At 32.5% G+C, this 15,025-nt stretch overlaps 1 protein-coding gene across 1 annotated transcript; it reads left to right on the forward strand.

Moving 5' to 3' along the window:
* The first annotated feature begins 5,706 nt into the window (after window positions 1–5,706).
* On the forward strand, window positions 5,707–15,025 carry LOC126717893 (uncharacterized). The gene is made up of 5 exons (XM_050419849.1): window positions 5,707–5,884; window positions 10,069–10,167; window positions 10,256–10,352; window positions 11,572–11,743; window positions 14,572–15,025. The coding sequence occupies exons 1-5, from the start codon at window positions 5,861–5,863 to the stop codon at window positions 14,630–14,632; spliced, it is 453 nt and encodes a 150-aa protein (XP_050275806.1). The 5' UTR covers window positions 5,707–5,860; the 3' UTR covers window positions 14,633–15,025.

Raw genomic sequence — 15,025 nt, forward strand, 5'->3', positions numbered from 1 at the left:
TTTCAATTCTTGATTGATAAACTTAACTCCAAGCTACAAGGATGGAAAGCAAAGTTACTATCACAAGCAGGGAGAACAACTCTCATATCCTTTGTCTTGCAATCCCTACCCCTATACACTTTCTCTTGCTTTAGAAATCCTGAGCAGTTATGCAACAAGATGGATGCTATAGTTCGAGCCTTTTGGTGGGGACATGAACAAGGAGAGAAAAAACTTCATCCGATCAATCGGGAGAGAATATGCCAATCTAAGAGAAAGGGAGGACTTGGTCTCAAGAAATTTGGCCTCATGAACCAAGCCATGCTGGCAAAGCAATATTGGAGGATTAATCAAAATCCTATTTCCCTTCTAGCTAGAACCTCCAAGGCTAAGTATTTCCCTAACTATTCAATTCAAGATTGTACTCCTAAGCCTCATCACTCTTGGTTTTGGAAGAACATCATTAAACAGGATAACCCTAAACTGGGAGAAGGAAAATGGAGAATAGGAAATGGTTTCAGTGTCCCTCTTAACCATCAAAACTGGTTTCCTCATCCTTACTTGAATTTGGATCATCCTAGGCAACCCACTGGCATAGTGGGAGATTTGATTGACCAAAACACTACCTCTTGGAAAGATAATCTGGTTAAAGTAGTATACCCTTTCCCTTTGAGCACTGGAATACTGCAAATTCCCTTATCAAAAACAGGTTCTATGCAAGACAAACTCTTATGGAAGTTTTCCGGTGATGGTGACTATAACGTCTGAAAGCTTAGATTTATGCTAAACACACAAGCTTGTTTAGACCCCAAATTTTAAATTACGGCTAAATTGCTTTTACTCTTACTTAATCAAAGTGCGGAACAAGAATAATTTTGCACAATGAATCGATACTACTCTAGTGCATAAACATGAACAACAAACAATAAATGTAAAGCATAAGAGTAAGGGAAGAGAGATACAAACACAAGATAACACCAAGACGTATTACCAAAGAGGAAGCCGAAGAACTCGGTGAAAAACCTTTCCACAACCCTCCAAATTGAAATCGATCTACCAATGAATAAGTTGGAGTACATGAATAATAAAAGACCTTCCAAGCCTAGTCTACCCAATGTACTTGAGCCCTCCAAACTCCTGCTACCAACGGACTTCTCAGAGTCTTGTCTTCACTAGCTTTCTAGGTCCCGCAATACCGCTCGATTGCATCCGCCAAGCCTCACCAGCTTCTTTTGGCAAATCCCCAAAGCTTCCCAAGCTCCAAAACACCCTCTACACTCTAAATAAGTGTAGATTGTGTTTAGGTATAAATCTTCTCTCAAGGTATGATAATGGAAGAGGGAAGGAGAAGAGACTACAATGATTTCTCACTAAGGATGAGTAGTTCTCTCTCTAAAATGTGGGTGTGTTGTGTTGTGGAAACCTATTAAGGGTGTGTTGTGTTGTGGAAACCTATCACTAAGCAATATCACCCTCCGGCTGCCTTGATCAGAGAGTTCTACTCGAACCTCTCTGTCCACTCCTATGATTCCAACACTCTGGTGAGAAGTTGGATATGGGATGAAGAGTACACCATTACTCCTTCGGTAGTGGCTGATGTTCTTAGGGTGCCACTGGTCCAGCATCCTATTTATCCTTACGATGAGTCTCCACCCCTTGATGACATTATGTCATATCTTAATGGGACTTCTATCCATTGGGGTTCTAATCCTCGGATCACTTCTCACGAGTTGACCGAGATTCATTATCTTTTCTTCCAGATTTCTTGCCATTCCATCTGGCCTATCTCTCACCTGCACACTATTCCTTTGGAGAGATGTGCATTTTTGTATGCGTTTATCACAGACGCTTTTATGAGTTTTCCTCATCTTTTCATACGTTCTTTGATTAAGGTTCATAGGAGTAGTTCTACCGCTCATGGTCTGATTTTCTTTGTTTTTATTCATAGGATTTTATTACATCTAGGATTATATGAGTTTCAAGCGTCTGAGCCCGTTCATATCATTGCTATTATAGGTGCCACCTTTCTTAGGCAGAGGGCTACTCAGATGCGAGCTAGCTCTAAACGCCTTAGAGTAGATTCTTCCTCTTCTGGTACACCTCCTCCTTCTACTTCAGGTGATCCGATTGCAGATGCTTATGTTGATCCGACTGCTGCTGCTGCTCCTCCATCTTCTACTTCGGATGTTTCTAGTCATGATTTGGATACTATCATGATCGTTCAGGCGGCTCATGGTCAGCTATTGGTGGACATGCTTACTGAGCTTCAGGCTTTGAGAGTAGATTTGGCAAGTTTTAGACGGTCACCTCCGCCACCTCCTTTTGATGATGAGTGATTGCCTTTTGGCAATTCGTCACAAAAAGGGAGAGTACATATGGATAAGAGATTTTGTTGATAGGGGGAGATTTATTTTTTTGTTGTTTTGGAGCTGTGGAGTTTTAGATTGTATCTAGGTGCTTTATCATGTATTTATATTTTTTTTGGCTCATGATGTATTTCGTTTTATTTGAGTTGTCTATGATAGGGGGAGATACTGTGATGTGTTTATTTCTGTTTCTTGTTTCACATTGTGCTATATTAATTATTGATTTATATTTATGAGATTAATCATGATATATGTCTTGTAGTTTATGCTTATGAGAAATCAAGAATTTATTTTGTTTTACTTGTATTTTCCACACATGCGTTTATGTATTTGTTAAGTATTACAGGAATATACAAGTTGATTCAATCGTGTTGCTGTCAACAATTGCAACTGACAAATAGTAGTTAGGTTGGATTTGTTTGATGGGCAATGTTATTGTAATGGGCTGTTTCTGTAAACTTTAAGCATTTTGCTTAGTTTGTGTTTTGTCACGGATTGCCAGAGGGGAAGTTTGTTGGGTTCTAAGACTTTAGGTTTAAATGTATTAGATTTTCATTTTGTAATGTTGGCAAATCATGATCAAAATGTTTAGTCTTGTTTTAGACTTGCTCAAAGTATGCTTAAGTGTAAAGTTGGAATCGAGTGTACTGCAGGATTTGCTGTGTAAATCTGCTTGGCTCGATCGATCGAGAATTAGACTCGATCAATCAAAGCTCATGCAGATTTTTTTTCTGTAGAATTTCCAATTCAGCCCAAGCCCGTTTGACGTGTAGGGTTTTATGTTTTGCCTTAAGTATAAAAGGAAAAGCCCTAGCCACATTTTGAGGTTACTCTTTATGCTGTGTGTGTGAATCTCTTGTGAGATCTATATGTGTTTGCCTTCATAAACACTTAGGGTTTCCAATCTCAAGATTGATGTCGAGAGCTTGGTAATCAATTCAGTTGCTGTTTCAAGAGCTTAAAGATACACAAGCGGGAGTGCTTGTACTTGCTGTGAATCCAAGAAAGTAGTCCGTGGACTTGGAGCTGTCATGTCGTCATGGTAGTAAGTTTCCTACTCAAGGCAGAAATAGGATGTTAGTGGTCTAAGTTGCTATTGTGTAAACTTCAATTCTTTCATAGTTGATTTGTTTTACCTTGAGGATAGCTAAGTTAAATCCTCCTCAGGTTTTTTACCGGTTTGGTTTTCCTGGGTTATCATATTGTTGTGTTCTTTATTTTCCACACTTGTCAATAATATGATTTATATGTGTTAGCCTAGATCTACATAATTTACCTAAGTTAATCACTTGGCTATATAACTAGGTTAATCTGATTGTGTTTAAGGGGTCTAAAAACGTACAATCTCAATTTTCTGAACGAAAATGGACTTATCTGCAATATGTTTTTTTTTTTTTTTTTGATAAGAATCTGCAATATGTTTTTAGTGCCCCACTTGATTGTTAAACCCGTCTGGTCTGTAGCTAATTGGCAACTCAAATGCCAATGAACCACTGCTGGTACAATCCAGCCTTTTTGTGACTTTTGTTTTTTTTTATCTCCCTATGAATGGTATAATAATAAAAAAAATAAAAAACAAAAAAAACTTGTAAGCATCCTATGTCGGGCCGCCCATCGGTTTCAAAGGAAGACACTTAAGTATAATGAATGATTGCGATATGGGGTTGGATTGCCAGGTCCGGTGTGGGCCTATTCTATACATGAGTTTTGGGAGTATTCTTACGCTAAGAGCCTAAGATGGAAAAAAGAATTGCCACTTGGTTATAGTAACCACTTGAACTCCGTATGCAAAAGATCTAGTTTGGATACCTCTAGAAGAATATATAGTAAGAGACCCAAAGTTGGTAGAACATAGGATCATAAAAACTGTAGCCTTAGAGCGGGGTTCAAGTTTGGTGCGCTTAGAGTCTAGAGCAAAACAAAGAAGGGATGGCTATTTGGGAAGAAGCTAAATAGCCTCTAAAAAAGGGATTGATTATCAAGCATAGGTTTGAGCAATCTATTGATATTGCGAACAATAGTGAGTGTAAATCTCTCATAGAAGGATGTAAAGACAATGGAGGACAAGAGGCAAGAGCCAAGAGGAGGTATCAAAGATGTGACACGATGCTTACATTTGCCTCTCTTGTTCTATTGTAAAGTGCCTAGACACGATTGATAAGTGATTAGCAGCAATGCTAGATTTTGTAAGGATATATGTTTTGAAATGCGTGTTATATGTATTCTAGTTTCTAATACATTACCAAAGTAAAAAGTTAAAATGCTAAATTGTATAAAAAAACAAATCATTTTTTAGAACTGTTTTCACATTATTTTAAAAATAAAAATAAAAATAAAAATAAAAATCATCATGCCAAATAGACCCTAATAAGATTCCGTATCCAAAACACCAAACTTCAAAGGGATTTGAAAGACTAATAAGAAACAAAAAAAGGCAGAGCATCCAACAAAGAAATCTGGTTCACATGTTTTTTACGGAGACATTTTCTGAGTATTCAAGCAAGCCCATGCGCAAATATCTACGCATGTGTGCCACCTGTCCTATACTAGACAATACATTCACGGTTAACATTTAAACCCAATCCCTCATTTTAGCCGTTGTGAATACCAATGCTTCTATGTAATACTAATCCCCTCCCCAAGTCAATATAAATATTAAAAATCTATCACTCTTTCAATACGGAACTGTTAAAATCTATCACTAGGGTGTAATTTGCAATATCTATTTCAATATGGAATTGTTAAAATTTAAAAAATGTTCCTGTTTCAAAACATGAAAATTAAATTTTTTTAAATTGTTTTAAATTGAGTGTAAGATTTGGACTTACATAAAGTCATAAGCTTATCATTTTTTTTCACTGCTCACAACTTGGATCATGTGACAAATTATAATAAAAATTGTATAAAATGTTGAGATATAAGTATTGCTTAAAATTATTAGCAAAGAAGAGTTTCACGTAGTCATTGTCAATCAGTAATTTCACTCGTCCAAAAAATCTTGTGAATATGACATGCCGACAACGTAGGTATTATAATCATATCTTGACTCTCAAAAAATAAAAATAAAAATAATATCTTAAAAACATTATTGAATAAAATAAAAATAAAAATAAAAGAACTTCAGCCTTCTTTATGGTTTGGATTAACACGATGCAATAATGCAACCCCAGGATATGAGTTGAATAGTTTATTACAAATGATATGTATTTTTTTTTATAATTTTGCTTTTCAATATGATAAGCCAAACCTCCTTAAACCTACGTTGTCCAAATAAAAATGCAACTTGTCTATTAATATATATATATATATATATATATATATTTTTTTTTTTTAAATGGCTGGAAGAAGGAAAATACATATCTCTTTCTTTCTCACTCACCTGCTCAGCCCAAAGAGAGTTCTCTCCTTGTTTGACCGACAAAGCATACTTCTTTTCTATCACTGTCACATATTATATATAGGTTTAAAGGGACGAGGACGATATATATTGAATCTTCTTCTTTAATTGCCTTGATATGGAGAAGGAGACTATTATGCAGGTAATGTATTCATTGCCACACTTCTCTCTCTCTCTCTCTCTCTCTCTATATATATATATATATATATATATATTTTCTTCTTTCATTTGATATGATTGCTATGCATATATAGTTATTTGACCAGTTTTGTGCGTGTAATTAAGTACAGAGTTCTTCAAAATTTGCATGTTCTGTATTTCTTTAACATCATGCATGATGACAGTCTCTCACAGATTTTTGATATGATTGCTATGCATATATAGTTATTTGACCAGTTTTGTGCGTGTAATTAAGTACAGAGTTCTTCAAAATTTGCATGTTCTGTATTTCTTTAACATCATGCATGATGACAGTCTCTCACAGATTTTTCTTCAAAATATTTTGAAGAATTTTTCCATTGTGAAATTCTTTCTTTTTTATTAATCTTTTGCATCATTGTCTGAAACTTAGCTCCAAATTAATTAAGGCATTGTTACTAAAAGAGAAGCATTTGTTCAAATCTATTCTTCTAATTCCTTTTAATGCTCTAGATTTTTTTTCCCCTAATGACAGTCATTATAACTTTGTTTTTTATTGACTTTAGTTGTGCCAAATTAAAATTTTCAAGATTTATAAATATATGTTATATGAATGTTATTATATAACTGGGAATTAATATACCATTTCATTTGGGCATGCTAAATGAATTAGGCCTTGAAGATCATGAAAAATAGACATATTATATTGGTAATGTTATCGTCCTCTACTCCAAATCCAAAACATTCACAAATTAAAAGTACTTGGAGAAGAGATGGGGGGAGGAGGAATTGGGTTCGCAAATGTCCGGTGAGAAGTGAGTATAGTATGGTGTGCCATCGCCTGTGGATTTCTATCTTCTTTTACTTTTTTATGTGTTTTTTTGTGATTTGTGCCATTTGATGGATTTTTTTTAAAGAAAAGAGGATTACCAAATACCAAAAAAAAAAAAAAAAAAAAAAAAAAAAAAAAAAAAAAAAAAAGGAAAAAAAAAAGCAAGACTTGGGACATTATAGACCGCTTGTCCCAAGCCAAGGAGAGCATATTTATTAAATATGCCTAGCTTCTAGATTAGAATTTAGAAGCCTAGGCATATTTATTAACTGTATTTGGCCACAACCTTTTTATGTTAATTTAAGGACGTTTTAATTTTCTTCTCGAAAAAATAGTGGATGTTTTAATTTAGTTCTTGTTTGGTTTTTTGTTTTTGTTTTTTATTTGATAATTGTTTTTCCATAAAACAAATGATAAAGAGTATTTTAACATAAGTTCTCCGCCAGGAAGCAGTGGATCATAACTTTTTAATACGTATAGAGACTCAATAAGAGATTTTTGTTTTTTATGTTTACTATATTATTATTATTTTTTTTTTGTTTTTTTTTGTTTTGGTTGAGAAAGGACTTTTATGGTAACTCAATGCATGATAGAAAAAACGTATGGTTGTCACTAATCCAGTGTCCCTATAAAAATCTGGGGCTAATTCTGTTGTATTAACATGCATGGTTGTTCATAATATATTGTAATATATATATATATATATATATCCTTTATTATATATATATTAGTAAATTATTATGATAATTTTAGAGTAATTATTTTGGCCATTCTGTGGCCTCGGGTTTCTCACTTCACATGGGAACAAGTGGTCCAAGAATTAACTAGGTTAGGTACGGTGCACTCTTTTCATTGGTAATTTAAGAACTATTCACGTACGATTAATTTCTGTATATATGCACATGCAACTGGATTTCTCTTCTAATCATACATTTGTTTTGTCTATAATTATAATTATTATATCTCTTCTGGCAATTTGCTCTTTTTGTTTGGCATCTCGAAATATTAAAAATGCTTAAACTCACTGGTATCAGCATGGCCAACAACATTCTGAAAGGCCGGTGCAGTGTTTTCACATTCGTGCGAAAGCCACTAATGCCCTTGGTTTGTCTGTCCTTTCTCGTGTTAGTAATTAGGGGGCGTGGCCTAATTATACAATCCCATTTTGTTGTATCATTGGCTACGAAGTGGGATTCAATACAGAGTTTTACTTGTTTAATTTAAGATTATTTGTGTATCTTAGTTAGCTTAACTGCTTAAGTTTGTGGTCCAATAAAATATATTGTTTCAAACCTCATTTATATTAAGAGCATTTGTATCAGCTCATGCAATTTTTTTACTTTTTTTTTGGTCTATTTTAGTATGAGAATATATATATATATATATATATTTATATATACTTTTCAAAACACCTCATATCAAATTATTTATTTTATATTACATTTTATTAAAATATTAATTTTTCTTAAGTTTTTAAATTGTCTTTCTTTCTTTTCACACAACAATCATCTATTCTCTTCCTTCATTCTCAAGATACATACAAAAAAAAAAAACTTATACAAAATAAATAATGTCAATGTAAATTCACAGTTACTACAGCAATCATGTATTTTTACATAACTTTGTATAAATTGATGTGAGTGAAGGCTTGATTGGCTAAAATGTAGTACTTTTTCTATAATATAAACATTGATGTTAGTATTTTAAAAACCAATTAGTGTCTTGTCTTAATGATAAAAGACAATTATTATGAAACGGATGTTAGATATTAAAATTCTACTTATCTATTAAAAAAAGTACAATTATTTTAAATAAAAATGATATATTTTTTGGGCTGGCCATGGCGTGGCATGTGAAATTTGTTGTGTTTAGTAGCATTGCTCATCTAGGGTTTGGATCAGTGAAATTTGGCCCAGCTTGACATGCCGATCAAAGCTTTTGTTTTAGCACTAATATTGTGTAATAACCATTTGTTTATGGGATAGGTTGTTTTTGGGCCTTGGGAGCTTTCTCTAGGATGGGCCTGAGGCTGGGTCATCTCGGGCTTGGGCTCTTGGCCCGGACCATGTAGTTTTTTTTTTTTTTTGAGAAACCCCGGACCATGTAGTTTTTATTTCAAAGTGCCTGGCTGGCCGAGTTTGGTCCATGAACAGTCCTAAGTAAACACCAAATATATATAAATATATATATATATATATATATATTTATATATTTGCTAAAGGTAATACAGAAGGAAAATGCTAAAGGCACTCCAAATTGTATTACATAAAATTTACAAGCTGATGTTATAATAAATATGATTTCTAGACTTCAATTACCTCATATATGAATATTTGAATTATCTTTTTTATAATTGGTGACACATTAGTTTGTCAGTTCAATATAGTAAAATTTGTAGTACCCATAACACTACTCAATGCAAAATACTAAATCGATATGATTATCATATGAAGTTTGAAAAAAAAAAAAAATTATCATGAAATGTCATCTATGACCACCGTTTAGTCTTTGATAGGAAGCTAGACTTCTCAAACTAGAAATCTTTCGATAATAATCTTGCAAAGTCCTAGTAAGAACATTGTTTGTTCAATTTTATGTTCATTGAATTTCCATATATATATGTGTGTGTGTGTGCACGCGCCTCAATTTCTAAGTATTTCCAACTATCTTGCAAAGTCCTAGTAAGAACATTGTTTGTTCAATTTTATGTTCATTGAATTTCCATATATATATATATATATATATATGTGTGTGTGTGTGTGTGTGTGTGTGTGTGCACGCCTCAATTTCTAAGTATTTCCAACTATCTTGCAAAGTCCTAGTAAGAACATTGTTTGTTCAATTTTATGTTTATTGAATTTCCATATATATATGTGTGTGTGTGTGTGCACGCGCCTCAATTTCTAAGTATTTCCAACTATCTTGCAAAGTCCTAGTAAGAACATTGTTTGTTCAATTTTATGTTCATTGAATTTCCATATATATATATATATGTGTGTGTGTGTGTGTGTGTGTGTGCGCGCGTGCACGCGCACCTCAATTTCTAAGTATTTCCAACTATGAGCATCCATACTTCTGTAGGACACAAAAAGATGGGTTTTCCTAAAAACCATAAGGTTACATGTCTTATTGCAAAATTCTAGATTCACTCTAAGTTTGATGTGTGATGATAGATTGATAGTGTCTAGGTATGCTATTCTCTTAAGATATAGATATAGATTTAGAAAGAGAACTTGTAACCTACTGATTGTTGAACAGAATAAATCATGACAGTATGAGTATCAGATTACTAGCTAGTTCTTATTGACAATTTATTTTTACCTCTAATACGTACATATATTTGATTAACTCTGCAGACTGACATTACAGCCACAAATAAAACTGTAATGGTTGTGTTGGATATTGAGAGTCTTGCACAATCCTCAGATAGAGGTTTGGGGAGCCCAAAAGTGACTGTGAGTAGCAAATCCCCTACATTGAAATCTTCACTACTCAACTTGCATGAACTATAATTCAACAACTGCTCTCTCACACTCTCTGTAGCGGGCACTCTCTCGTAAATGGTCTCATCGAGCAGACAGATGGACTAACAATGAGGAAGAAGATATAGATGAATCATCCAAGAAATTCCAAGTAAAAGGTATACATAGAATATAAAAGCCCATAAGCCTTTTAACTTGCAGTTAATACTTTTTCGGTCATTTATGTTGGCATCCCTCAAACTTTAGGTTTTTAACACTTTTCTAATTATAACTTTAAGTTTTCTATTGTTTTAATCACATACCTTGTGCTTTAAGATTGGTTAAATTATTTAACCAAAAAAAAAAAAAAAAGATTGGTTTAATTACAAACCTTCTTTTTTAATCCATATGCTATTAACAATAATTAATAGAGGTGTGTCACATAAATGCCATGTGACTTTTTTTTTTTTTTGAGAAGCCATGTGACTTATAAAAGTTATAAACCAATAATGGCCTGCATAATACGTCTTGAATAAAGTTTAGCACTCTTGTACTATCATCATTGTGTTATTTTTCCTTCTCAAAAAAAAAAAAAAAAAAAGAAATCATTGTGTTGTTTTCTTCAATTAGTCTGTATTTAATTGAAGCCCACTACTCTTTATTAGATAAGTCACATGAATGTCTATGTGAAACACAATCAACAATAATAATGGGCACATTGTTGGAAGCAATTAGGGATAACAATGGAGAGTGGCGGGCCAAAAGAATGGGATCTTCACCACTGCCTCACATGGTTTTGTCTTTTCTTATTCTCCCGCCCCATATGAAAGGGAAAACTGCATTGCTTCATTCCCACTCCTTGAGGCCTAGCCTTGTAAAATTCTACTACATGTTAATTTAACCAACAACTATTACAATTTTTTTTTTAATAAAACCTATTTCATTAATATAAATATACTTAAAATTACAGCTAAATTTATCCTTTCAAATCAAACTAATTTTTAGTAAGAATTTTTTAAAATCATCCAAGTGTTTAATAAGACAATATCACAACAAAAATAAAAATCTTAATATCCATGCATTTAAATAAGATAATATTGATTTGTTTGTTTAAATAATATAAGTTTAAGGTATGCAAATTTTAAAATTATAGCCCCTATTAAAGAGGGTTGGGGTGAGGAGGGGCTAAAATGTCTAAATTCATTATCGTGCCAACCTGTGGTGGAGGTTAAAATCTCGCCCCATCTCCTTGCCACTACATGTGTGGGGTGGGAAAAACCTACATGAGGCGAAGTGGAAAGAAGTGGGGCAAAATTGTGTAGAAGCAATCTAAAATACATGAAATAAGAATAAATTAGAAGTTGTACTTAATCTTGTTCTCTGTTGTCTTCGTTACAGTGAACTCTCAATTAGAGCCTTCGAAGCAGGCATTGATGGCCAACAAAGCTCTAATTCCTAACCCTACTGTCAGTGGCCCTAATCTCATGGATGCACCAGATGGAAGGAATAAGAAGTCGAACCGCTTTATGTCCATCAACCCCAGGAAGATTCTATTCATCTTCGCAACAGTGTAAGTCGTGGCCCTTTATGAGAAATCTTTTGTCTTTAGTCCTTACTGTTACTTTTGTTGTCTTGACATGTGAGTGACTACGACTCTCTCTAACTATCTTCCAAGAAACAGATACAAATTTTGGCCATGGGTGGGATGTTGATATGATTTTGGATTATCTAAAAGATAGCCGTAATTTTAATGGATAATTTTGGGGGAGAAATTACGATTTAAAACCTATAATGAGTTCAATTTAAACCTTACAATCTGTAAAAACAAAAACAAAAAAAACTAAACTAAACTTTTTTAATTTCATAAGTTATAACTTAAACCCTATAGTTGTTTTTTATTTTATTTTATTTTATTTTTTTATATGGGACTATAGTTGTTTATTAAAATAGAAAAAAACAAAACTAATTATAAAGTTAGTACGAATTAGACCATGAATTTTAAAATCTGTTTTGCGTAGTCAGTGTTAGAGACAAAAGAGATAATTTGAATTAAAATGAATTTAAAAGTTTATGTTTCAATTTGTAAGATATGGAAATTATGGGGTTTAAATTGAAATCCCTTAAATTATAAAGTTAAATTTGTAACTTACGAAACTATAAAATTTAAGGGAAAATCCAAAAAAAAAAACCCCTATAATTTTATCCTTGTGACAAATTAAATTCTATATGCTCAATATGTCAATTCAAACCCCAAACTTTCAACGTTGTGTCAAACATTAGGAAATTATGAAACATTTGAGACCATAAGTGGGGTTTTTGTTAGCCACAATAATAAATATAAGGGGTGTAAACTGTAAAGTGATACATTTAAAAGTATGAGGTTTAATTTGGCATAAAACTAAAGGATTTTATTTTAAAATTTTAAATTTGATACCCTCCTTAAATTATTGTAATTTTTTAATTATAAAATTGTACATTGATTGTTGTAAAACAAACACACACAAACTATGCAATAGCTAGCAGCACACGGCAAAAAGTCAAAGAATATTAGCAAAATAGAATATTAGTAAAATTGATGGAATCAAACTAAGAATAATTATCTCTCAAACATAAACTAACCTAAATTTCTAATACACCTAAAGGTGCCCTCAGACTAACACATTACACAAAACTTTTATGTCAACTTTCACACATACAACATAAGCTTCATCACACCACTCTAGCTATAACCTCCTGATTGAACAGGATTATCACTTTTCTGTATGAATAATTACTTCTCATTACTACTCTTCCAGTCAATGTAGTATTTAAAACCAATAAAAGGAATTTCTAAACTTATCTCCTCATGGATTGGACTTGACAAATTTCAATCTCTAGCTTATAAGATTGTCTTTTACGAGTAATTCTTAAGTACTCTCAGAATATAGAGAATTGTGTTCCCTCCTCTCACATTCGTAATAGGGTCTATTTATTAAATTCATAGTAGGATCCAACACGAATGTGAGAGGAGATAGCACAATTTTTCTATACTCCAAGAATAGCTAAGAATTTTCTGTCTTTTACATCCCTTTTAATATTCAGGATTGCTCCATTAATTATATCGTCAACAAGTGATGCAATCAATTGGCTTCAAGCATCCTTGAACAAGAGATATGCAATTTTCAAGCATTCTTAATTGAACTTTTCAATCAAGCATGGCTTCATGATCATAAGTTGAATTCTCCACAAACTTCACACTCTTTCATCTATTAATAACTCTCATTTCTAGTGATTTAGCCAACGCTCATTTCTTTCACCTTTTAATTGTATTGTGCAAATCTTTGAAAGTTCTCTCCATTCATTTTTTTTATTTATTTTTCTAAACCATTCATTACTACTGAAACAATTTTACTTACATTCATGACTCCACATTTTCTATCCATAACCAAAAAATTCAGTCGGCCTACAGGAATCTGGATTTTGTTTTCCCAAGTTTGGATACATTTCTTATATTATCCAAAATTTCATAATATCATCAAACATTGTTAATTCTTATAATACTTATTGCTACAACTTTTCATTCCATAGTATTAGCCAACGTAACAAACTCAAAATCTTCACCACAAGCTCTTCTATGTGTCAAATCAATCTTTATTGCAACAAATATGAAAGAAAAATTTAAATTTAAATTTTAACTAACCATGAGAACATCACCATTATCTTCATCCTCACTTTGTTCAAAAAATTAATCTATTGCAAAATTTTGACCATCGTAATTTTTCATGAAATTAGGTTCAATTTACACATGATGTAAATTTTCTCAATATTAAGATTTTTTTGGATGACTTTTTACAAGCCCACTATTGTATTACACTATCTCTTTTTCACAAAATTTTCATCACAAGCCTTGCATGTGTGTCAAATTAATCTTTAATCTTTATTCCAACAAATATGAAAGAAGAGTTTAAATTTATATTTTTACTAACATAAGAACATCACCATTTTCCTCACCCTCAATTTGTTCAAAAAATTAATCCATTATAAACATTTGACCATCATAGATTCATAATTTTTCATAGGGTTAGGTTAAATTTCTATCTTGTGTAACTTTTCTCAATATTACACCACTTAAGAGCTTTCTATATATTGGATGGCTTTTTTTACAATCCCACTATTGTATTTGTATTGCATTGTCTCTTTATAGTTTATACCATCTATGCTTGCAAATATCAACATGATTGAAGATCAATAACTATTCCATCTTTCCATCAAAAAAAAACTATTCTATCTATAAAATGCTTAAATTTCAAGGTTTTTTTTTTTTTTTTTTTTCTTTAAATTACATATAAAACTCACATTTATTAGTAAATTTTCTCACATTATGTACTGATTTAGAGGCGTATGATTTGGTGGCTTCAGGTCTAGTATGGGCACATTAATTCTCATATACTTCACGCTCGCAATTAATAAAACAGTTTGATATTTGGAGGGTTGGTATGAAGCATCACTGATATGAATGTCATCGGATGAGGAAAAAAAACTGAACTATAGATTATCGTTTGCAATTTTAAGTTCTTGTGCTATTTCGATGGTGGAGTGGTGCTGCCTGCTGGTCACTTCAACTACTTTGCTGAAAGATGAAAGATCAACAACATTATGGATACCATGCCATATGAAAATTTTTCATTCTCATTGGTCCAGCCGTTACTATTTGCTCTTTCGTTTTCATTTTTAATCTTCAGGTGCCACAATCTTTGTAAATTATATAGGACACTAATGCTTGAAACTACAATTCGTTGTGATATAAAGTTTTGTAAGGTCTGTATATTATGGATTATGGGAAGGTGTTGCATACATTAAAATTTTATCTCAA

Source organism: Quercus robur, chromosome 3, assembly GCF_932294415.1.
Source record: "Quercus robur chromosome 3, dhQueRobu3.1, whole genome shotgun sequence".
Lineage (NCBI taxonomy): Eukaryota > Viridiplantae > Streptophyta > Magnoliopsida > Fagales > Fagaceae > Quercus > Quercus robur.